The sequence below is a fragment of the Paralichthys olivaceus genome, chromosome 5 (genome assembly GCF_024713975.1).
Source record: "Paralichthys olivaceus isolate ysfri-2021 chromosome 5, ASM2471397v2, whole genome shotgun sequence".
NCBI classification, from domain to species: Eukaryota; Metazoa; Chordata; class Actinopteri; order Pleuronectiformes; family Paralichthyidae; genus Paralichthys; species Paralichthys olivaceus.
The window spans coordinates 24,237,660-24,263,024 of record NC_091097.1 but is presented as its reverse complement, the minus strand read 5'-3'; the positions used below and the strand labels follow the sequence as shown (position 1 = coordinate 24,263,024).

Here is a 25,365-nt window from a genome sequence, read left to right as displayed (position 1 = left end):
TTTACCTCAAAACTCCCATAAGTGTAAAGATAGTTCTTCTTAATTACTACAATTAATGGAAAAATAAAACTTACTCAAATAAAGAGGCTATGTTAACATTTATAACAAAACACATTGACATCTTAAAACACTGTAAAACCCTTTTTAAAACATGACATTAGGGAACAATATATGCTCTTTCATTGTCATTCAAATACTGTTTGTCAAACGGTCTAAAATAAGTCAGCTGGTTAATACAAATGAAAGAATATTCATCAGTTTTTTTCTCTATGCAGTATGAGTTAAAGTGTTCATCAAAGTACAGTGTGCTAAAAGTGCAACCAATTATAAAAGCATTCTGTTGATGTATTATGATACTGCAGATTTTCTTGAAAACAGTCATGGGATACTTCAGTGCATATAAACAAACCAATATTGTACTCCGTGCCATCATTTCTGACCCAACTTGTAGTTGAAACATCTGAGTATGTGTCTAAATGTAATTCCTGACACAGTAATTCTCCACCCTCCAAGCTTTCAATTGTTTTTACTTTTATAGGACCAACCTCAAACCTCTGAAAACAATAATTTTCATAGTAAAAAGCCAGTTGATGCTGGTGTTGCTTGACAAGAGATTTTTGAGGTTTTTTGAAAAAAAATTCTTGAAAAAAATGTGTTTTGCTTTGAAGCACATACACCATATTTGGATAACTGGGCCAATATAGCAATACATCTTGGATAGTGAATCATTATGTGGTGTTTGGGAATCAATGTCTTATCAGGGAACAAGGTTTTGAACATGTTATGGTGGTCACAGATGAAATGTAATAAAAACAAATCAGGTAACAAATCACGCCATCAGTAAGGATAAGGGCGAACACTAAATATTAACAATCTGTAACAGAAGGAGAACAAAGTTCCAGTGTTTATTGTCCCTTTCAACCAGGTTCCCAAAGATAAGTGGGGTATTGCGGAGAACACTCTGGGATTGAATAGCATTTAAACCTAAGTGCTTGCTCTCATTCATTTTTAAACCACTTGTTTTGACACTCAATGTAACCAGAATTAAAACTCTGTATCCTGTCTGACATGTTCATAGAGATGTAGCTATTTTTAATCAGGTACTGAAAAAACTACTTAAGCTCATACTGTAAGATACCCTCCAACAAGTTATGCAAAACTGCAAAATTGTCAGTGCTGTTATAGTCCAATAAATTGAGCACACAAGATTTTTTAACACCATAAGTGGAAGGTAGAGCAGGATCTTCTCTTAGTGCATTACAGTGTTCAATATGAAGCTGTCTGCAGTGCAGAAGAGTTCCAGGATCGTTCTCATCAAATACTAACTGGATTTCTTCCTTATTTGTCGACAACAAACCTTCAACAATGTGTTGCACTGAAAGATTCAACAAAACCCAACAGACTACTTAAAGCAAGATTATCTCCTGTGACTTGGATTACAGAGCCAAACAACGGTTGTTCAATAAATGGACGTTGGATTCCATTTGTTTCTAAAATCTTCAAATCATCAGTTAGAGGCTATGATATTGCATCAAAACCATATGTCTTTAAATCGCCTGTGTAAAAAAGAGTTGCAAGATGTACATTCATTAGCATGGAGTTAAACTTGGTGGAAGACTTTTTAAAGTAAAATAAACACATCCAAGTTTGTGGAACTTTCTTTGAACCTAGCGGGTACAGCACTCCTGTGATTTGAGGAAAGAGGATGGTTTTGGAAATATGATCCATCATTGATGTCTTTGTAAGTTCCCTTTCAACTGTGTTTAAGAAACAGTCTTATCTCACTGTTTTTGAAAATGGAATTTAGTGTACCTGAAATGGGTACATACATGTACATGTCTGTTACAGGAATCTGACTGTAGACACCTGTAGTTCTGTATCCTAGTGTATCCAATCTCACAAATTCTTTTGGCTTGACATTTTTCATCATAATATTTTTGTCTCTTTGTCTCTGTGTTAAATGTTGAAAATGGAGTATCTGATTGATTTCAATTGTGCTCTATTTTCTTATAAATCTCTGACTCCTTAGTTTCAGGAGAACTGCTTCTCTTGTTTGACTCTGAACATAACTGACAACTTCCTCCATTGAACAAACGATTGTTTGGACAGTGCTTTCAGACAAACCAGAAGCTTGTAAGTGTGCAACAATTGATCCACACATTTTATCAGACGAGTTCTGGGTGACAACAGTGGGACCTTGCAATATAGAAGTTGAAAAAATTGAACATTGAAATGTCTTTGTGTGGTTACTTCCTGATTAGTATCGACCACTTCCTGATTATCATGAACTCGTCCATGCACAGTGCTCATGTTCTTTCTGAAGCCATTGTACGTACAAAAGGATGAAGGACACCCTTGCTCTCCACATTTCAAATGCAAGTTTTGGGCAGGATATAAACCATGATGACATTTTAAATGTTGACAAAGGACTGAACAATGTTTGTGGTGGGTTTTACAGACTCAGGCAGTTTCTTTAACTGTGCTCTAACCTTTAAACTGTTCACCTTTCAATGCTCTCTCAGTGGTAGTGCTGTCAGTTCCTTGACTTGTGGGCTTTCCTTTGTGTTTTACACTGTGGTTTGAATGAAAGTGTGAAAACTAAAAAGAGCTTCCTCATACGAGAGGCTGAAGACATAGTGACCTTTGAATAGCCCATCAAAAGCAGCAGCTGAGCGTTGCATGGGATAGTCTTCTGGTCCACAACAATGTAGAATCTTTGGATCTTCTTCTTTTGCTCACTGATGCAGAGAAGGAGGGGCTGTCTTGCATCAACTTTTGCCAGAAATGTAGAAAGGCTGGCTCCGTCCTATATTTTGAATGACACAGACATAGAGATTTTTATTGCACCCTTTATCAACCTTCAGCTCACACTTTTTACAAACATCTGCAGCTCACAAAATCATGACTGATATTACAAACAAACGATGGGACATACCTTCAAAAATCTCACGAGAAGGTTAGTTGCCTGTGCTGAACAAATCTTGGCTGTTTTTTTTGTGGCCTCTTGATATGGGTGGCAGGAGATGCAACAGCAACAGAAGATCCGACATTATCTCGTGGGACATCACTGTCCCAGCCTTGGAGACATACAGGGTATTTAAAGGGATCTTTTTAAAAAACAGCCCTGCAAAAACTACTCAGTTCAACAAAGCTGAAGTTATTAGATTTTTTTACTGTTTTGTTTGACTGTTAGTTGTAAATGTACATGAACTAACTTGTTCTTTCCTTGTCCCACTAATGTTAGTGTTATTCCCAATGTTAGTGGGACATCATGCTGGTGAAGCCGTTTCAAACGATTCAGCTGTTGGATGTGCTACCAGCTACATGTCTGATAGCAGCTGCGCAATGTCGGCTTTTGTACAACCCGCTCGTCTTTGTCTGTTGACACTACGGTCACTATGAAACTGAAGCGTTCCCACAGAGACTTAAATGGTGAGGGAGGCTCTTCACATTCCTGTTTATCTGCGGTCACTATGAACACGAGCTACAGCAGATCCGGTGCTTCGCTAAAGTTGTGCCTCGGAATTTGAGACGCGCGCAAAAAAGCTCCACACGTGGAATAGTTGTATTTATTCGGTACACGTGCATACAATACCGAAGGGCCCTTACTGGACATTTCCGTGTCGGATACATGCACCATTACACCCAATAAAAACTTTATCTACACTAAATTAAATAAAAAGCACAATACACTTCATAGAACATCTTAAACATGGCTAACAATAGGCAAACCTTGTGGCCCAATGAGGCAGATGCAGCTGTAATGTTATATGAACCACACACTGTAACTTCACACCACCATTAGAGTGTTGGCACATACTGTAGTTTGTGTTCCCCATTTAACTAGATTTTGTTGCGCTGGTTATCCAGCATGGTTTTGAGCACACAACCAAAACAGCTTGGTCAGCATTAGCTTAAGTTAACATTACTTAGCTTCATTATCAAGTTGATAGGACAACTGTCTCTCAATCCTTGAATAGCTGTTAGTCTTCAAATGAATTGTTTTACCAGAAGAGAGTCTTCAGTATCAAGACATTATGCTTAAAGAAAGTAGGTTCCTCATTTACTTACCGGACCATGTCAAAATGCTCTCCGTCTGTTTCTGTCTGTGTCTGATGATGGGGGCAGGGTTGATTTATGCAAATGTCCTCCCGAGGTGTCACAGCAGGTTTAGAGTGGAAAGTGAAGAGTTCATACATTTTCACAGATTTGGTTTAAAGACACTTCATTTAACACTCGGTTTTAACACCAACTATTTGCCAACTGAGAGTTAAATATGAGAGATTTGACTCTGTCCAGAGTATCATTACCTCTACTGGAATATGCTGTGCACTAACACACACCACCTAGTCATAATAAGAGCTGTTCGAATTATTTAAAGGGTAAGGAAAGGAGTGTCAATGCTTTCTCACTTATTTTCTTTAACATAGGAAACATCAGACTTTAATGAAAGGAAAGGAGAACCTCGTAGTAGCAACTTGACACACCTACTTAAATATACAAAACCGAACAGCTGTTTTTTTCTCATGACATGATTCAGAACATCAGACACACGATACATAAAGTCCCATAGGTACTCAATTGGATTTAGGTCAGGGGAACGTGAGGGCAAGTCAATGGCATCAATGCCTTCTTCATCAAAGAACTGCCTTCATGCTCTGACCACATGAGGCCGGCATTGTCCTGCACCAGGAGGAACACGGGGCCCACAGCGAAAGGTCTGACAATCGCTCTGAGGATTTCCTTCTGCTGTTTAACAGCAGTCTAGTTACTGTTGGCTATGACATGGAGGTCTGTGCGACCCTCCAAGGATATGCCTCCCCAGACCGTCACTGAACCACCAACAAACCAGTCATGTTACAGGCAATATAACATTCACCACAGTGTCTCCAGACTCTGTCACATGTGCTCAGTGTAAACCGGCTCTCATCTGTGAAGAGAACAGGGCACTGATGGTGGACCTGCTACTTCTGGTGTTCTCTGGCTGTGAGCACAGGTCCCACTAGAGGACGTCAGGCCCTCATGCCACCCTCATGGAGTCTGTTTCTGAGAGTTTGGTCAGAAACATGCATACCTGTATCCTGCTGGAGGTCATTTTGTAGGGCTCTGGCAGCGCTCCTCCTGTTCCTCCTCTCAGAAAGGAGCAGATACTGGTCCTGCTGCTGAATTTATTCCCTTCTATGCCCTGTGCAGCTCTCTTTGTATGACAGCCGGTCTCCTGGTATCTCCTCCGTGGTCTTGAGACTGTGCTGGGAGACACAGCAAACCTTGCAACCACACGTTAGTTGTACCACCCTGGAGGACCTGCAGTACCTGTGTCACCTGATTTGACTGCAGGTACCGCCTCATGCTACCAGTAGTGACAAGGACACTAGCAGAACACAAAACAAGAGAAGAATCAGTCAGGAAGGATAAGGAGAGAACAATTGTCCGTGGCCACCACATGCAAAGCCATTCCCTTTTTGGGGTTTGCTTTTGCCTCTCCATTGCACCTGTTTTCACTTTCATTTGCAGTGTATAGTCCTGGATGATGAAGACAGTGATACCATTGACTGGCCCTCACGTTCCCCTGACCTAAATCCAATTGAGAACCTATGGGACGTATCGGTGTATCCAATGCCGCCAAGTACCGCCACAGACTGTCCAGGAGCTCACTGATGCCCTGATCCAGGTCTATTTTTTTGATCATACATGATGTGGCAGCACAGCAAATGTGTGTAATAGCAATAATAATTGAATCAATCAGTGTATAGACCCTCAATCTAACTGACAAGGGCATTCGGTAAAACATTGTTTGAAAAGATTTAGCAGATGATATCATCATGCAGAGAAAGTTCAGTGAGCTGCTCTCTTTCTGTAGTGTGGGATGAAGGAGGGGGATGGGAATGTGGAGTGCCTGGGAATTGTATAATGTGGGTGATGCAGGAATGCTGCCACCTCTGAAACAGTTTTTCATTGCTATAACCATTTCTCCAGTCCACACTGACCATTAAGAACCTTCCTAATGTCAGTCCAGTGGAGAATTAGAGTCCACAGTCCTTGTCCTGAGCAAAAATACATTTTGACAAAAGGTCATTTAAGTGTAAAATGTTCACGTTTTGTTACTATCCTTCTGCTGCAGCTCTGTGCTATGGGGTGCAGTTTGTTAAGCAGCTCACGCTGAAAATAACAGCAACATTTTGTCACATTTAGCTTCAAACCATGTTTAAAAAACTGGTGTGAATTTTTGAGAGTCACTTTTTTGCACATTTACAACAATATTTGTCAACTTAGAGATATTTTAAATATTTAAATCTAAATGCTAAATCTAAATGTTAAATCTGATTCTAAATCTAAATGTTAAATCCAAATGTTAAATCTAAATCTAAATGTTAAATCTGAATCTAAATCTAAATGTTAAATCTAAATCTAAATGTTAAATCTAAACCTAAATGTTAAATCTAAAACTAAATGTTAAATCTGAATCTAAATCTAAATGTTAAATAAATAACAAACACGTTTGGAGAAACTTTATTTGAAGAGTACTTTAGCCACAGGGCTACCACAAGAAAGTTTGTAAAACCCGATCCTGGTGTATGTGTGTTGTCAAGAAAATCCCTTGATCTACGCAGTGGAATTAATACACTACTTACTGCCTCTGCCTGCTGCACCCAGCTGCTCCACCTCTCGCCTAAATAATGTGGAGGATTTGATGCTGTGAACGCGTCTCTGCAAAGAACCGCCCGCTTCATTGTGCATTTGCGAAAAAGCAAACTGCAAGTAATGACTGTATCCAATTCTCTGGATTTTACCCAGAGGCCATGTCTGAAAACGGCTAACGTGTCTCTGGGGTGGTTTGATCAATGGTATCACAATCAATCCTCATTTACACCTGTACTGTTATTTGGTCAAGTTCTGTCTGATTCCAATTCGATCACCAAAAACCGACTGACAAAGTAATGCTGCTATAAAATCAAAAGGATCAGGGGAGGAACATGTTGAGGCTTTACTGGACTTTATTACTTTTCATCTTGATGAATTCCAATTTTGCCCTTTTGCACATTTTCTACTTCTCCATGGAAACATTGGCACCAGCTATGGATATATAAAGCATCAAATAATGTACATGTAGCATCACTGTCATCTAATGGTATGTTGTTGTTGAGACAGTTATATAGCCAGCAGAGGATCTTACCAGGAAACCGTTTCCCCCACAGGCCAGGAAATGCATCATCCTTTGACACACACAGATACACACACACAGTGCCACGCCTCTTCACACACACAGGCAGTGAAAGGACATCCTGCCCAGTTTTATTTATGTGTCACTTCTGACTGCTGGGTCTCCACACCAGGTAAAAACGTCGCTCTCCTTCCTGTTTTCAGCCCCTTTAAACGGCTTATCCCGGAGCTGGGCCTCAGTCCTCAGTGTTACATTGGCGTTATTGCTTTCATGTGCTGCTTTACTCTGTTAGTCACACACTCGTTCTGTGTTGAAACTTTTTCGGGGTTTGGCTCTTCAGAGCTGAACATGTGAAAACGAGTCTGCTCGTTTGTCAGCTGTGAGTGTGTTGGCATCTTAGCTTCCTTAACAGAAAGTTGTGTTTCACTTCAACATGTTAACTCTAGTGCTCGGAGAAATGAAAAGCATGTCAGAAATAAGGATAATGAAATTGTGATTTGTTTTTTAAGCTTTTTGTAAAGAGGTGAATATTAACATTTATTATAATGCTGGTATATTACTTTTTTAAGGTTTCGACACCCAACATGTCTGCATAGAGTGTTGGGGGAGTGTTGTCCTTTTTACCACTACACTTCTCAGTGTGTCGTTGTGACACAACTGTTCGATTAGGAGTTACATTACTATTAAACAAGATGATGATGGTGGTATATATGCCACAAGAGTAATTAGATGGTGATAGGTCAGTGTTTTGTAGAGGAGACATGAATTATATGGAACATGAATCCATTTACTGTAAATTAAACAGTTCGCAGACATTTTGAATGTGGGTGGATGTTGCGGAAACTTTTATCAGTAGAGTTATAGAGCAGGTTATAATATTGTTATACAGTTAACCAGACTTATTGGACATCAGATATGATGCCTCCACTCACATAGACAAACTGGTTTATGTGTTATCCACATGGACAGGATCTTCTGCGACACTTCCCTTTTTTTCTATTGAAACCTTTTTTTAAGCATTTCTCTCTCGGTCGCTGCCTTTTCCTGTGTGTTAAGTATCAGTATCAGTAGAATATTAATATGTTCTTAAGTATCCACCCATCCATTAGGTGTATCCACTTGTCGTTGAGGGTCATAAGGGGGCTGGAAGCCAGTCTCAGCTGATCTGAGATCTTAAACTAAGCATTTAAACAAATCTCTCAAGGAAACATTTGGAACCTGCGCTCAAAACAAACAAAGCAACAAGCACAGTCAGGCACAGTCAAGCCTAGTTCAAGCCCAATTTACCAGTCCTGGATGATTCCTGCAAACCTCTTGGCAGAGAGTATGTGGTAAGAGCCGAAGCTGGTGTTCATGTGAACTTCAAGCATTACTGGCTGCCTCTGCCTGCTGCACCACCCCTCACCTGAGTCCACCAGAGGAAACCTCTGCAGAAAGCCATAAATCAATTCTAGGGAGTTCCTCTGAAGATCATGTCTGAAGAGTTCTCAAGTCATGTACAGCACAGCAATCTGCTAACTTGAAAGTCAAGTTGTGAATGCGACTTTACAAGTCTGCTGTCCGGCAAGACTCAAATATTTTTCTACATTGTATAGCCGGCATTTTAATAACCAGTAAATGTTGCACGTAGAGCTCATATAGCTGTCACAAGACTGATTCTGAAATGAGGTAATGAGGTAGAATGTATGCATTAGGATGGATATCATCTTTAACAAGCAATGCCTTAATGTCTTATTGTAGCTTTGAACATAATGTTACACCAGGTTGGATAACCCCAGTTTCTGTGTAGTGTACCACAAGCCGTCTTCTTTGGTACATGGTTTTGTTTTGTTTTTTAGATATTTGGAGCTTTAAGCCTTGATTTGACAGGACATGGTTAAGCATGAAAGAGGGGGAAAGAGGGTGATGAATTCATGCAACAAAAGGCTGGGTCTGAAATGTAGCATTGGCTGCTGCGAGTGGACTGAAGCCTCTGTCCATGGGCATCCACTCAACTAGGTGAGCTTTTGTGTGTGTTGATGTGCTGCTGTGCAACATCATTAGAAGGAGGAGAAATATTCAGCCTATTGAAGAAGTACACGTCAATGTTTAAAAAAAAAAAAAAACATTTTGTCTCCTCCTCTTTTTTTAATCAATGAAAATATAGAGCTTTTGCTTAAAATTTAATTGTTTGTGTACATTTTAGTCTTTTTTATCAATGATTTTAAATGTTACTGTAGCTGCAGTTAATATAACGTCTGAATTATCCCACCTTAGTTATTGAAAAAATAATAATGTTAAAGTATCACATAACAGTTTTGTTAAAAAGAAAGTCTTTGAACTGCAGTCAGTTGCATGTTGACTGCAGCAATCTACTTCTCCTCTCAGGGATTAGTAGAAGCTGCTTGGGCCATTTGCATGTGAATAGTTCCTGTAGCTGCTTTTAGCAGCCAAACACCCCCCCTTCCTCTCTGCCGCACCATCTCTCTCTCTCTCTTTCACTCCCTCTCCCCCTCTCTCTTGGTGTCTCTCAGCCTTTCTCTACTCCTCCTAGCATCAGGGAGGACCAGAGAGAGAGGGTGAGGGTCAGAGACGAGAGAGAGTGCAGCACCATCACTGCAGACACACTTTGCAGAAAAAGGAGTTTTGAAAGCAGAGTTTCTGTCTCGGCCTGCTTCGAGAACCCTTCACTGCCAGTCAGGGAGTCACGCAACGGGCTTTTGTGAATGAGAGGAGGTAGGATACTTTTGTTTCTCTCGTGCTCCATGGATATCAGTGGGGTACGCTCAGTCTTCTGTGCAAACAATGAAGGCTGACAGGACTGGTCCACTTTGGCGGTCAGAATGGGGGGTTGGGGGTTATTAGGCCTCAGCTGGTTTCTCACCGTTGAATCAGGCAGATCCTTGAAGTAAGCACTGTTGCTTGAAACCAAAGCACACTGTGGATCGCAAGACTCAGAGATTGCTGGATGTTCTGCTTTGTTGTTGAGGTTTTAAAACTCAGTGCTGTAGTATCGTTATGTTTATCAGGCACATTTTCATTTATCTTCTTCTCAGTTTTTAAAGAGCCCAAATTTTGGCCATTTACAGTTTCATCATTTTAATTTGATGTCTACTGGAACAGGTACATCTGCTGTGTTGTTCAAAATGTTTTTTGCTTTCACCCTTTGACTGAAATGCTCCAGTCTGCTCTGATTGGTCATCCACTTTAGAGCATTTGTTGGAAATGTCCCACCGTAAACTCAGAGGCTACCTGATCAGCTGTATTTAGCCACGGTTACATTGGTTTCTGTTTTTTTGTACCGATTGGAGCCAAACTAGCCACTGTTAAATGGTAACATAAGCAGTTTTCAGACATGACCTGTGGAGGAACTCAGGAGAACAGGATCTGGACTTTTTCCCGCAATGTGCCTTTCACACATTCACAACACAGGTCTCTGCTCTGACGTGTTCACAACAGCAACAACGAGGGTGGGGGGGGGGGGTGCAGCAGCCAGAGGCAGGGTGTAACATATGATTTCCACTTCTACAAGTATGGCTCCGCTTTTTCATCTGGAGATATTAGATTTTTATTTTATTTCTTTCCTTCTGTGTCATGTAAGAAGCATAATGGGTGAAAATGGGTGCAACTATTGTTGATGTGTATGATGTCACATAACTATAATTACCAGTAAGAATAGTAATGGGTCAAAAAGTCATCCCATCCAAACAGGTGCCACAAATTAAGAGAGTGGAGCTGTCAGTCAAAGTCACTTTGTCCACGGGTATGATTGGAAAGCATGTGGATGAATTGTACGTATGCAGGTGCTTTAATATACCACTCTTTGTCACATGTCCCACATGACCTGATTATGTAACATAAAAGTATTGATCTTTCATTCATTAAGAGTGGGAGCCTCCGGACTTTCTGCAGACTTTCTCTGGTTTGCCCCCTTGGAAAAAACGTGTCCGGTTAGTCCACAGGAGCCCATGTAAAAACACATCAGAGTTTAGATCCTCTTGGGGATTCACTGAAAGTGTCGATGACAAAAACATGCGATCTCCGCAATGGAAGTTATGTTACGTCCTGCCTCTGTTTGTTGTGCCTCCATTCACCTGGACACTTCCCAGATTTGGGGTTGTCGTGAACGCTTCTTTGCGAAAAAAAATCTCCTGTTGTGCTGTTAATGTCTGAAAGGCAAACTCCGGAGAAAGTCCACACACAATTCTGCTGACATCCTCCAGGGTTAATGCCGGAAAACCCAGCATGGTCTGTGCCATGGAAATTTTAAAAAGCACCCATAATAATGTATATTACAGGGGACAGTTGAGGAAAAGCCAAAGTGTGATGACAAAGTAAGAGCCAACAATTCTTCATTTGAACTCTAGAGAAACAGACGCACAAAACTGTACAAGAAACATGTTCCATATTATTAAAATGAATTTTTCAAGAAGTAATTCAGTATAACAGTGGCTGCAGCAGACAGCAACTGTGCACCCACAGCAGAGTGTGTTAATTCTGTTCCTAGCATAACGGACCCTTCGATCTACAGATTTATGAGACGCCAGAGACCACCTCTTTCTGTCTGCAGGTGTGCATGTGAACGCAGCAGAAGCCATGCTGCTCAATAATTGCATAGATCCATGCTTCATACTTCAACATAAAAATGATTTGGTGTGAATTTCAGTCAGCTCAGCACTTGGCTATTGTCTGTCATCAAATCATAACTCCAAACTCTCTTTTTTGTGTAGTGCTCTAGCCATTGGAACTCCACACGTTGTAAATTCAGAATCACCATGTAGTAAGTTCAGACTGAGGGTCCCGTCAAGCTGAAAAGGACTTAAAAGCCTTGGGGGAATTCAGTTGGTGATGTTATGGTACACACCTAAGTGTCCATGGTCTGTCTTTGACCAGACCTGAGTGAGCTGGGTTTGGTTTGGACATGGCAGAGTTTGATTAAAGACCTCAAACTGCTTTTTTTCTGAGCGCAAAGTCTCACCAACAATTTCATCATATCTGGAAATGTGTGTAACTGTCTTAATGACAATCCACCAATCGAGTATACTGAAAAACAAAAAAACAAAAAACCCTGATGAGCAATAAGAGGATAAGGAGAGTGAAGGGGAACAGGACCGGTTAGAGGGGAAGTGAAAATGCATCGCAGACCAATGTCTAAATCAGAAGTGATGTTGTGGAGATGGACTCTAGTGCAGGTGTGACCTGACATACTCAGAGCTGAACAAGGCCAGTGTTGTTCCCAGTTCATTAAGTGTGTGATACATGTCCAGGTTAATGGGGACTCACGTGTGACACATTGATAAAATGGCCATCTGTCAAGCTTACTTTTAATCCCTTGTAGGCAAACTTCCAAAAAACTGGATTCCACATTTCCCAAAATGGAACCAGTTTGAGGTCTCCAGTTTATAGCCTAATAGTCTCTCTCTCTCTCTCTCTCTCTCTCTCTCTCTGTCTATATATATACATATGGTTTGTTAAAAAAAAAAAAAAAAAAAAAAATATATATATATATATATATATATATGCACAGTAAAAGCCAGACTCGTCTGTGTCACCAACTCTGCCCTTCACTGTCCTGACTCATGAGGATTAGTTCTGTTCCAATGGCTGAACGGAGGATATTTATAGCTGATTAAATTATGTGGACTAACACTTACCATCAGCCTCTCTGTGTGTGTCTGTGAGGGTGCCTGTGCACCTTATGCTCAACATACACACCCGTATACATAGACACGTCTCAGTCATGCTGGTTTCAGATGACTGGCATAATTGTATTTGTACACACACACACACAGATTTTAGTTTTCATTGGGATTGTCAGCACCAATCAATCCTTTTACAGCACAGCCCAGGCTGCACATACAAACTTGTGCAGATAGGAGAAGGGATTGGCTTGTGTTACTTCTAGCCCAGTTAAGTCCTCAAACAATTGTATGCTGTTTGTGAAGATTCTTGTTAATGTATGTGTCACCTGTGCAGGAGTTTATAAGTTAGTTTTTTCCCATTCACTAATAACCCTGTGTAAATTATTTCTGATTGAAAGGTTTTTTGTCTGTGATCTACTGATATTTTTTCTTAAATACAGATTAAATAAAAGCAAATAACAGTCAACAATAAGAATGGCTTTTTGTATTGTGAGATTAATCATATTAACTGTTAACAGTTTAAACTATACGTAAATTAAATATACATATATGAATTGTGCAAACAAACAAAATCACATGATAAATAAAACCTAACCCAACTACAATCATTTGACACTAAATAACAGTGTCACTACTTAATACAGCAAAATATCCCAGCTTTAAACTCACGATCAATTGTTTTCACACTGCCTGCATCCTTCCACTTTCAAATGTGTCCAGTGCTTCAAGAAGTTCTCTGTTCCTCCTTTTACACTGAGTAATTTGCTTCATGTACAATCTTTTCATGTGAGCTGCTTGCTAACTGTAGGCTAATGTTATGTGCTGCTAGAGCCATGGTCCTCCTTATTTTCTCCAGAAAGTGTGCAACGCAAATGTCCGAGTGAGACACTGCAATCTCTGCAGACTTTCTCCACCTGGCCGCCAAGTGTAAAGTCTGTAGAAATCCATGAGAAGTTAAAGTGTGAACACAGCAGGGGATCCCCCGCTGGATGCACTACGAGCTCATGTTGCCCTGCAGGGTTGGTTGGTAATTTGCTGTGTAGGAACCGAAGCCTGATTGGTCCCGAATTTCAGTAACAAATCCTGTGAAAATAATGCAACGATGGCAAAATTCACCTTACTCAAATTATGTGAGCTTTGTTAGACTGTCTCTGAGTATTGTATTGACCTTGTACCTACTGGAGGTGTTTAACAGCATTTCAAGTCATGTCCTTCAGATTATAAAACATCCTGACCAGATACAGGTCAATGTCCAACCTCCCATTCATTAGTTAGGTACTTGAAAAACAACCTGGAGCAGTTACAGTCTGGCTTAAGAGCCCATCCATAAGCACTGACACTGAACTTACTAAAACAATCAGTGACCTGAGGTTAGACTCTGAGGAAAACAAGGGTTTTCTGATCTTCTTGTACCTGAGCACTGCTTTGTATTCCATCCACCACGACATCCTTATCAATCGTCCCGAGAAGTTGGTTGGTGTCCTAAACTGGTTTAAACGTGCATTAAAGAGAGGAAGGTCTACGTCAGTATTGGAGATCACATTTCTAAGAAACATGACAGCTGTTTAAGGGTTGCACAGGGGATCTGCCTTGGACCTTTATTATTGTCATTTTCATGCTGTCACTGGGTGACATCATGAGAGCAAGTAGTTATGCAGATTATACACAACTGTACGCACTGCGCTTCATCACTAAATGTCTTTAAGCAATAAATACACGGAGGAGCAATACTTTCCTAAAACTTAATGAGGAAAAAATGATTGGTTTAAGCCTCAGGGAGAGAGAGAGCAGGAACATTTGCGCACCATCCAGTTTCAGCTCTGACTAGTTATAATACAAACAATAAGAGTGTAAGAATATTATTAATGACAAAAATTCATATAATAGTAATAACAATAATAATAATTGTTGCTATTGTCTGAATCCTGTAGCTTTGGAGTCAGATACCTGCAAAGAGAGAGAGAGAGAGAGAGGTTCAGTCTGAGAGATACTGAAAATCTGATTCATGCTTTAAAGGTTCAGTGTGTAGAATTTTGTGAATTTCATTTGCAGCTGAACACCCCTCACCTCACCCTCTCCTTCCAAACATGAAAAAGAACCTGTGGTAGCTTCAGTTGTCATAAAAACTCAAAAGGTGTTTAGTTTGTTCAGTCTGGACTAATGTAAAAAACATGGCGGCCTCCGTAGAGAGGGTCCCCTCAATGTAAATATAAAGTATTTAAATATAAAGGGTCTTTTCTGTGGTAAAGAAAACTACAATTCATACAATTTAGATGAAACGAACTAGTGAAAACATCATGAGGATTATTCTACATTAAATATCTGACAATAGATCCTTTTCACCTAAATCTTACACACTGGAGCTTTAATTTCTAGCTGACTAGATTACTGTAATGCACCTTTTACAGGCCTCCCAAAGAAAACAGCAAAGAGACTCCAGCTCATTCAGAACTCTGCTGCTTGGCTGCTAAATAGAAACCAAGAGGAGAGAACACATTAGTCCAGTTAGAGCTGCTTTGCACTGGTTGCCTGTAATACACTGGACTGATACAAGGCTCTGAATGGTTAGTTACATAGCTGACTCTCTAGTTAACTATGTCCCCTCTGGATCACTGAGATCATCTGCAGCAAGTCTATTAGATGTTCCCAATAACAGCTGAAAGAAAACTGGAGATGCAGCTTTGGTAAATGACACTCCACAGTTGTGGAACAGACTGACTGCTGCTAGATATCAGAGAAGCTAGTTCAGTGAATGTCTTAAAAAGAAAACTCAAAAACGTTTTACTTCAGACTTTAACTAGATCTTGCACTTTTCATCCATTTTTTAAATTTTCATTTGATTCCTTTTTCTTTTTTCTTTCCTTTTCTTTCCACGTTCTAGTGTTTCTTAAAATCTGTTCTCTTCTTGTTTTGAATGAGTAGAAATAATGTTTATCATTATTAATATTACCCAACCAAAAAAACACACATTTCTGTCCAAGCAGAGATTCTTTGAGCTGCTCATCTACTACCTCTTCACAGACAGCAGTTTATCCAGGTGCCCAGGTTGGGTCGCTGCACAAACACCATGGTATACCAAACCTGACGACCTCACTCTACCAGCAACACAATGATAACCTGCTCAGTGAGCAGGATGAGTTGAATGAGTGCAATCAGTTAACTAATAACTAATGAAAGTTACATTTTCAGTGTGTTACAAATAGTGACACATACAGACATGACCCTCCACAAAGCCAAGTCATTGAAAACTACTGAGAACTCCTCTCTGATGGCTGTCTCTTTTTTACCCACAGACACGACTGAAGAGCTGGAGACACCCCCGCTCACCCCAATGGAGGAGAGAGAGGAGGAAGTGGGAGGCATAATGGGACAAGAGCAAAAAGATGAGGACAAGAACGATGAACAAACCGCCAGCATGACTACCCAGAATTCCATGACAGAAAAAGAGGAGAACTGTTTGGAGGTTTGTCCAGTGATGGAGGAGAAGGGGAAGGAGAAGGGAATGAAGGAAGGAGAGATGAAGAAAGAAATGGAGCTGGATGGGGACCTTTGCCAGCCATTGCCTGGCCAGCAGATTAGCTTCATCCAAGGCACTGACCTGTTTGGATACGTGGGAATTGAGGCAGTACTGGACCAGATGAGGCGCAAGACCATGAAGGCTGGTTTCGAGTTCAACATCATGGTAGTTGGTGAGTCTCACCCACATAAATACAAGTACAAGCAATAACAAATAATAATGATCTGAAACATAGTCTCCTCCAAAAACTCCTGCAGAAACACTTTATTGGCCATTATCAAACACCATTATATATATATATGAATAAAGTTAAAATAGAAAAGGAAAAACTAAATATGAGTATATACTCATATTTAGTTTTTCCTTTTCTATTTTAACTTTATTCATCTGTCACTGAACATACCCCCGCTCTCAAGCATCTTGCTTTTGTGTGTGCATGTGTGTCGCGACATTCTTCTGCTAAAATGTTCTTTCAGTGATTCAAACCCACCGACCTGCTGTGCTTTGACCAATCACAGAGCTCTTCAGTGAGGTCAGTCTCTTCTGAGCCACTAAACAAAGCTCTCCACCATGGCAAGCTTACAGTCCGACCAATGGCGTTTCCTTTCTTTGAGTTTTCTGTTGTCATTTAAAATACCAGACTAAACAGCAATATTCTACATTTGCTCTCCTTCATCCTGAGTGTGTGTGTGCGTGTATATGTGTTCGGTGTGCATGTGTGTGTTTGTAATATATATTTTTTCATATTAAAATAGGAAGTCTGACTGTGTGAGGGGGAAGTGGTTGTGCTCTTTCCGGCCACACACACACACGTAGAGATGAACTGGTCCTATTAGCTTTGACTGAAAAAGCTCAGTTAATACATCTCTTCCTGTCTCTGCTTGCTGCATCTAGCTGCTCCACCTTTCACCTTTATAATGCGGAGGATTTGTTGCTGTTGTGAACGCATCTGTGCAGAGCACCCCCAGCTGTGTTGTGCATGTGTGAAAGACACGCTAAATTCTATAGCCAACATTTTACCCGCAGGTCATGTCTGAGAGCGGGTTAGAAGTGTGTAGAAGCAGTGGAAGTTTGGTGATGCAGCAGGACAGTCGGCCTCTTACTGGTGCATACATGTACATCGTATATTTGTTTGTCTGGTGAGTTTATGCAAACAGATTTACCAGGGATTTTAGATTAATAAAGGATGTCAATGACAGGCATAAAATTATAAATGCCATCTGTGTATTCTTGAGCAAGCGTGCAAAAGGGTAGCAAATTAGCATATTGAATTGCCTATTTATATGTCAACTATTTATTCACTAAACTGCATCAAAGAGTAAAGAGAAAAACGAGTTTGGAGAATGAAGTCCTGATTTTAGAGATGCAGAGAGTAAAGTTTGAAGTTTTTAGTAGTGTGAGCAGTGGAATGGCGTGTAGAGCAGCTCTCCACCTGACCCTCACGGCAAGATCTAGGCTCTGTCAAGGTGTCAAGGTGTCAAGGAGGCCGATAGTTTAAGCATACGACCAATAACCTGGAGAAAAAAATTAATAATATAAATAGTTAACATGGCGACAGTGAAGTCCAGCCAGCCATTTCTGTGTGCACCTTACGCAAGAGGCATGCGACTGAATTATTTTGCAAAACAAGGGAGACATTTAGCATTGATATTAATTAGTTTAATTAGTTTAATTTAATTAATTAAGTTACAAGTTATTTACATAATTATGAAGTATGAATATATATTTATTTATAATATTATATATATATATATATATATATAATCTAATGAAATATACAATCATTAATAAAAAATATCCAAAATTCTGAGACCTGTAAGAAAAACAAGAAAAGTCACATCACTAAATCACTCTTTCAGTTCAACTTGAGAACAAATCTCTTCATCCCAATGGTTCTTGCATGATGCTCAATGAGTTTGTTTATACTTGTATAAATATACTTGTACTTACAAATAGATGAAGTGACAGACTCTACTAATTTGCTCACAACCTTAGCTGTAAGATCTTTTTTAAGTGTTGTTTTTGTTATGGAACACGTGAGGCAGTGCATTTGCTCTGCTTCTGCTCAAACTGTGTGCTTGCACTCAGATATATATACCCTTAAACAACCACACAGTCGAGAGAACATGTAAAGATGAGAGGCACCAAGACGGACCACATTAAATCTCAGGCACCACTGGCAACATTGCACAGGGTTTCTTATCCTCTTGGCCATGAGGACAAAGGCGTGTCATTGGTAGCTGGTTAGTAGTAAGGAAGCAGCTGAGGCTCGTAACATTTGGCATGATTGTCCACTCAGGATGGCTTTACTTCCTCGCGTCATACATAATATTACTGGTTTACTTTACTGATAGTTCAAGAGGGTCATTGCATGTTGAATATGAATGAATGTTACACTTTTTGATAAAAAGTGACAAGTGTTTTCCTGGCTTCTGCTGTTTAAAAATACTACATTTGAATTGTGCAATCCGATCACAAGTGGTCACTGGAGACACCTTCTAATGTAGGTCTAAACCGGTTTAGCTAGAGCTGTCCACTTGTGGTCCGATCACCCAAGACACGTGTTAAATCCAGGTTTGTTTGATGTGCCTGCAGGTCAGAGTGGTTTGGGGAAGTCCACACTTGTCAACACTCTATTCAAGTCCAAAGTCAGCCGAAAGTCCTGCATGCCCAACTACGCAGAGGAGATCTCCAAAACAGTCAAACTGCATTCAGTCAGCCATGGTGAGTCCGCACACACACACACACACACACACACACACACACGATTCATGAGGCTATGAGGTATGTGGATTTGTCCCTTTATGGTCTTATAGGAGACGGTGTACCTTGAATATCAAATATGGACATGTGTTTCTGTTCCCCTGTCCTCTCCTGTCTACATTTCCATTTGTTCAGGCCAGTGTGAAGAGGTTATGACTAATGACCTACGTGCTACTTTCACATCACTTTCCCTTTTCTGCTTGTCCCATGACCAGGAACCTCAGCTTTGACTGTTTTATCTGTCTGTACGGATTAATCCAGATTAAGTTTATTTCACATTTAGATTTTCCAATCTGCACACAGCTATATATTGTGTGCCTCGACATTTAATTTCACCCGGGTGTAATGTGTTGCTCTCACAGGAATAGTTTATTGTGTAGACAGTACAGGACCTCTGCTGCTACATACACATTAACATTGTAATCAGTTTCATATCTCACTTTCTCTGTGTAAATGTCTGACGTCCACACTGCTTCGGAGCTTCCTTTAAAACTTTGCTGAAACCCTCTTTGACCTTTTGAACAAACCATCTTGTTGTTCCAACATAAAGAGCAACTTAACACTCCTGACAATCTCGGAGGTGTGCGTTTAAAAGTACAAAATGGATGCTTCTCATGCACCACACCCATACCTGTGACACTGACAGGAGTCAGAGGTGAAAGATCCTTTTAATTTTCAGCCTGGTTACTCTTGAATGTTTCTCATAAAATCTTCTTGTGCAGAACTGTAGTTTTCTCCTGTAGGATGTCAATTATTAAGCTTAACATCAGTATTTCCACGTCACTGTTGATATTTTACCACGACACAATATAACATCTTTAACTGTCAAAGGTTTCTACCATTAATACAGTGGTTCCCTTTCCAGGTAAATGAAAGCAGGACTGATTTATGACGACATGAATAGTTATAATATATTATTTTGTTGTGTATATTTCAGTGATAAATTACTGTGGGAAATGCTGTTTGCTACTTGTTGAATGCTAATGACACTCTGATGACTTTAGGAGTGCAGCAGACTGCACTTTTGTATTGCCAAATGATAACACAGATTTGCAAACATCAGCATGCCATACTAACACCATGAGGACAGTGAACATTTCCTATTTAAAGGTCCAGTGTGTAAGATTTAGGTGAAAGGGATCTATTGGCACAAATTGAATGTAGAATAATCCTCATGATGTTTTCACTAGTTTGTTTCATCTAAATTGAATGAATTGTAGTTGTAGTTTTAGTTTTCTTTACCTCAGAAAAGACCCTTTATATTTAAATACTTTATATTTACATTTAGGGGGTCCTCTCCATGTTTTTTACATTAGTCCAGACTGGACAAACTAAACACCTTTTGAGTTTTTATGACAACTGAAGCTACCACAGGTTCTTTTTCATGTTTGGAAGGAGAGGGTGAGGTGAGGGGTGTTCAGCTGCAACATGCAACTTCACCACTAGATGTCACTAAGTCCTACACACTGTACCTTTAAAACTAGCATTTTCACATTTTCACTGTGAGCACGTAGGGAGGTATTAGCTGCCTCACAGAGAAAATGTAGCGCTCAGAATATGTAGTCACTTTGTGAAGTTTGTAGGTAGTCCTTAAAATTGAGTTCATGGTGAAACTCACAAATGATAGCTGGGATCCACAGCAAATACTCTGGCTGAGTTGTTCACCCGTTAAAACAAATAGTGACCTCAGGCCAAAGTCATGAATGCTTACACACGCTAACACACTCACACACATTTCATGTTTGTGTTTTCATTAATTACTTTGTCATTCATGCTCTCTCACGTTTCCTAATACATATATTCTTCTATATTATATTTATGCTATGCACTCAAAAACACAGAAAACATGAACTTCTCAATAAACTCTGGTCTTGTATGACTTGGACAGTTGGAATGTGCTGCTGAACACAAACAGCGTCCTGGCAAAAAGTCCAGTCATCATTCAGATGCAAACTGAAGATCTCTCCCCATCACATCATCTATGAGCTTTGCAATCGTCAAGGTTCATGAGAGTGACAGGAAGATGTATTTCATGGGTTAATGCCTGGCTATACACACAAATTGATAATGTTATAAGGATGATGAAGGCTATTATGAGTTTGTTACATGTCTAGTTAAGAGCCCAACCAAAATGGATTTTGGAGGTTGATATTGAGGAGTGAAACATGTCCAATGTCGAAACTAAAAAAGACGGATATCATTATCAGACACTATGAAAAAGTTATATGATTGACCCTTTATACAATTTAACCATTGACTTAATTCTAAATAACTACAAAGAAAAAGAAAAGACAATGCAACCAAATATATAGAAGTTGTTATTAAGACAATAAACATATAACACACATTTTTTTATAAAGTTGTCATATATGCAAGTATTGGCAAATAATTGGTATTTCATTTCATATGTTTTTCTTAGTTATGTGACGACTCACACCACAGGAGGCACTTATTGCCTTATTGGGTCGGCTGTGGCTCAGGTGGTAGAGCTCGTCATCCTCTTACTTAGGAGGTACGCTGTTCGATCCCAGTCTTCCACCTGCTGAAGTGTACTTGGGCAGGCTGTGGAGTTCTCATATAGTAAAGTGCCACCCATAGATGCACTGTTTTGCACCATTTACAATTACAATGAAAGACATATATAACTTATTGATGACTTTACTCTTCTCGCAGACTGACTAGAGAAATTAATATCACGTCATTAAGATCAAATGAAATCCTCTTTTGGTGAGCAGACTTGCTCAGCACAGTTAGTGTGTTGGATTGTGGTGTCAGTGTACAAGTTATGAACATTTGGATGATATGTTGTTCAATTAGAAACCAGACATCCGTGTTCCCCAGACAAAATGGTCCAATTGTCTTCAAAATCATCAGGGAGAACGGTTGCTCTGGACCACTGTGCTGAATGAGCACATCAACAACAGGTCCATAACCTCTGTTCAGGAAGTATGTCATGAAGCTAAGGGGCTGTGATGAGGATGTGAAGAAGTGAGGCTTTCCTCCGCATGACAAGACTGTCAGAATGAAACTGGATCTTTGATCTTTTTTTCTCTCTATGTTACCTGAGGCTAACCAGAGCTAAGATTTTGCTCTTCACTGCAGATCAAACACTATTCTGTCATTGTGCTACATTTTTTTTTATCATTTTTATCGGTTTATGGAAACTCTCAGTCATTTCTCAGTAAAGATAATTATCTGTTCTGTTGCTTTATTCATTCCTCCCAGTCACATCTCACACTTTACTTTTCAAAGAGGGTTTTTATAGTTACTCCAGTTCCTCCACTGCCTCAGGGACGAGAAATGTTTAGTCTCATTGCCTCTGGCCACAATGCTCTGACAGTAGAAACGTCCCTGAAGCCTCAAATCTGGAGTTAGACATCTGCAGTGACCAACTCCTCACTGCCTATAAATCCTTCAACAGTCAACAGTGACCCTCGTAAAAAAAAAAAAATATGTGTGTGTGTGTGGTTGAAAAGTGTTTTTTTGGGTCATTGGATAAGTTTAGTGTGCTGAAGAGCATTCTTATGCACACTGAAATGCTTGTGTAAAATAATTAGTTGTGTATTTAACTTGTAATTCAACAGTTTAAATTACCATAATATTTTATCATTTTAATCTTTAAAATAAAGACAGACAAGTTTCAGTGCACATTTTTAAATGCATGGAAACGTTGAAGAGGAGACTAGTCACAAAAACATGGACGGTTGATGTCCTTAAAAGAAATGCATTAGGTTGTTAGAGGGATCCTGCCCTCTGGTTGAAGGTGATCGAACCAGTGAAACCAGTTTATGTACTACAGTATTCTCAGTCAGTCTGGTTGACTGGTCCAGACACCCACAAAGAGAGGCATTATTGCAGGTTTGTGAAAATCTTAATAGTCAGGCTCCAGATGTTTGCTCTCTTGCTTAAGCTCAAAGTGGATTCTTGTGTGCTTACTCAAGAATGGCAATAGACTAAAATGATAGTCTTTACTTCTCGGCTCTGCTTTCCTCAAACATTCACACATGGCCACACACGTGAGAGCTTGTACAATAGAGAACTTACTCTGAGCTGAACTGCAAACTCCTCTTATCCCATCATAGGCAGCACAGCCCCAACCCCAGCAGGTATACTGAGACTAGTTCAAACAGAAAGATCATTTGAAACTAATAGTTAGGACAATTTAACAACACCATGACATCAATGACACCCAAATCTATGCCAATGGTTATACATTTTCAGTGAAAACCTGTATACTTGATTTTGATTTCCCATTCTTGCATTTATTCTCTTAATCAAATATACGATTTCCTGCACCATTGCATATGTAACCCCCTCTGTCCTCTGTCCTCTGTCCTCTGTCCAGTGATTGAGGAGAAGGGAGTGAAAATGAAGCTGACAGTGATCGACACTCCAGGATTTGGAGACCAGATCAATAATGAGAACTGGTGAGTGACAGGAGGGTGGAGTCAATAAAGAACAGATAAATCGAGAATATAGAACTTGCTGCACTGGCTAATATTTTATTTATAAAGAACTCTATAACTGAAATGTAACAATTATAAACTTTCCATCTCCTTGGTTGTCTTGTCTGTATGTTAAAGATTATTGTCCTGCTCTGGATAATAGTGTACAAAACATGTTGTCTCCTAATTTGGATGGAAATATCTCAAATTACCTTAAGTCTTGTCGCTGCCTTAATGATGTCTATACTGTCTGGACTTCCAACCCTATGCCTCTTGAAAAGAACAGAATAATCCAGCCTCTCACTGACTCTTCTCCACCACTCCTCTCCTCAGCTGGGAGCCCATAGTGAAGTACGTCAATGAGCAGTATGAGAAATACCTAAGGGAAGAGCTGCATGTGAACCGCAAGAGGAGAATACCTGACAGCAGAGTCCACTGCTGCATCTACTTCCTCCCTGCCACTGGACACAGGTCGGTACTCCTTATTGCTGGATGCAGAATCACATTTCTGCACGAACACAACTGTTCCCCTCCATTTTTGTTCTTCTGTAAAAGACTTGTTGCACCTTTCACTCAGAAACCGTGTTGAATTAGATCGCAGTGTGCAGGTGCCAAGTAGGTGCAGTGTCTGTGTGCCTTTGTCTTTAGAGCTGGACTCTCAGAGTCAGAATTCCTCTTTTGAACTTGAGGCAAATCCATCAACTTCATGGGGAAATCAGCGGCACCCATGGTGGCGTACACTGTAAAATATTAACGAATTAAAAGAAAAGGACATTTTGCTGTATTTAACTGAGTTAACCAATCAAATAATACAGCTGTTCTTCATGTAACTTGATCAGTCAGTGTTTTTAGATAGCAGGTTATGGTAAACAATCTCTGCTTCATTTATGTTTTCAAGGAGGCTGTACTGCTGATAGCTAAGCTGTCTTAACAAAAAGCTAAATAACGTTGACGGCAGACAGAATGTTTTTTCAGAGATCCGAATGGTTTTCGCTGGTTGTTTTCTGACAATGATTAGGTTTCAGAACGAATTCTTGGAGGGCACTTAGGTCCTACTACTACTACTACTACTTGGGACACTGCATTAATCTAAGCAGATGGCATTATGGTATGCAGAGTGGATAGAATATTTTATAATTTTCAAATACAACCGCTGTAAAATCCTAGGCTGGATCATCCATCAAGTAGAAGGACCAGGGTCATTGCAGAGGTGAAGGGGCTGGGAGAGCACCTTCACCTGCACCACAGAGGATCAGTCAGCGCAGGTGAGAGCTGTTAGCTGAGTGATCCTCATGCTTGAAAAGGCAGCAGCAGAGCTGCCTCTGGGAACACACACTGGGGAAGAGACTGGGCGAAGCTAGAGGTCCAGCAGAAAGTGCTGGACCCTTTAAGTTGAGTGTTTTTGTGAGTTTTCTGAACGTTTAAAATAAAGATGTTGCTGAGCCCCGAGTGGTTTGACTGGTTCGTCTCTGGCTGTCGTGGTGGGAACCCCGTAGCATGGTCGACTGCCACACTTCTCTGGCTGTGTGAGGTCCCTGTTCAGGCGCTAGTCGACCATGCCACAGGGTTCCCACCACGACAGGCAGAGACGTGGACTGGTTAACACCGTTCGGGAAGTGGACGGATGAAGAACTTCTGCGCCCGTAAGAAGATCAGACGGCGGAGGGCGGAAGGCAGATGGAGGAGCTCCAGAGGCAGACGGAGAGGATGAGGCTTGGGCGTCTCACCTGCGGCACCGAGCTGGAGAGGGCGGGGAGCGCGGGTCCCCGATCGGCGGTGAAGCCGATGGGTCTCTGGCTGTGTGAGGTCCCTGTTCGGGTGCCAGTGTGGCAGTCGACCATACCACGGGGTTCCCAC

The 25,365-nt window shown here is 40.4% G+C and overlaps 1 protein-coding gene and 1 long non-coding RNA gene across 5 annotated transcripts in view; one reads left to right on the top strand and one right to left on the bottom strand.

Moving 5' to 3' along the window:
• septin12 (septin 12) overlaps window positions 1-25,365 on the top strand; it is a 63,441-nt gene that overhangs the window by 28,682 nt on the left and 9,394 nt on the right. For 2 of the 4 annotated variants that reach the window (XM_020102960.2, XM_069524946.1), the window contains exons 3-6: window positions 16,077-16,472; window positions 18,896-19,024; window positions 23,409-23,490; window positions 23,842-23,979. In XM_020102960.2, coding sequence (XP_019958519.2) covers window positions 16,077-16,472; window positions 18,896-19,024; window positions 23,409-23,490; window positions 23,842-23,979 — 745 coding nt within the window. Of the gene's footprint in view, window positions 1-7,183; window positions 7,335-9,615; window positions 9,878-16,076; window positions 16,473-18,895; window positions 19,025-23,408; window positions 23,491-23,841; window positions 23,980-25,365 lie in introns of those variants that run through there. The other 2 variants (XM_020102962.2, XM_020102961.2) reach the window with 2 other exon arrangements.
• LOC138407716 (uncharacterized) lies at window positions 164-6,236 on the bottom strand. Its single transcript, XR_011241044.1, has 3 exons — window positions 4,072-6,236; window positions 2,936-3,077; window positions 164-2,806 (listed from the first exon to the last, which is right to left on the bottom strand). It is a non-coding gene; the product is annotated as an uncharacterized lncRNA (long non-coding RNA).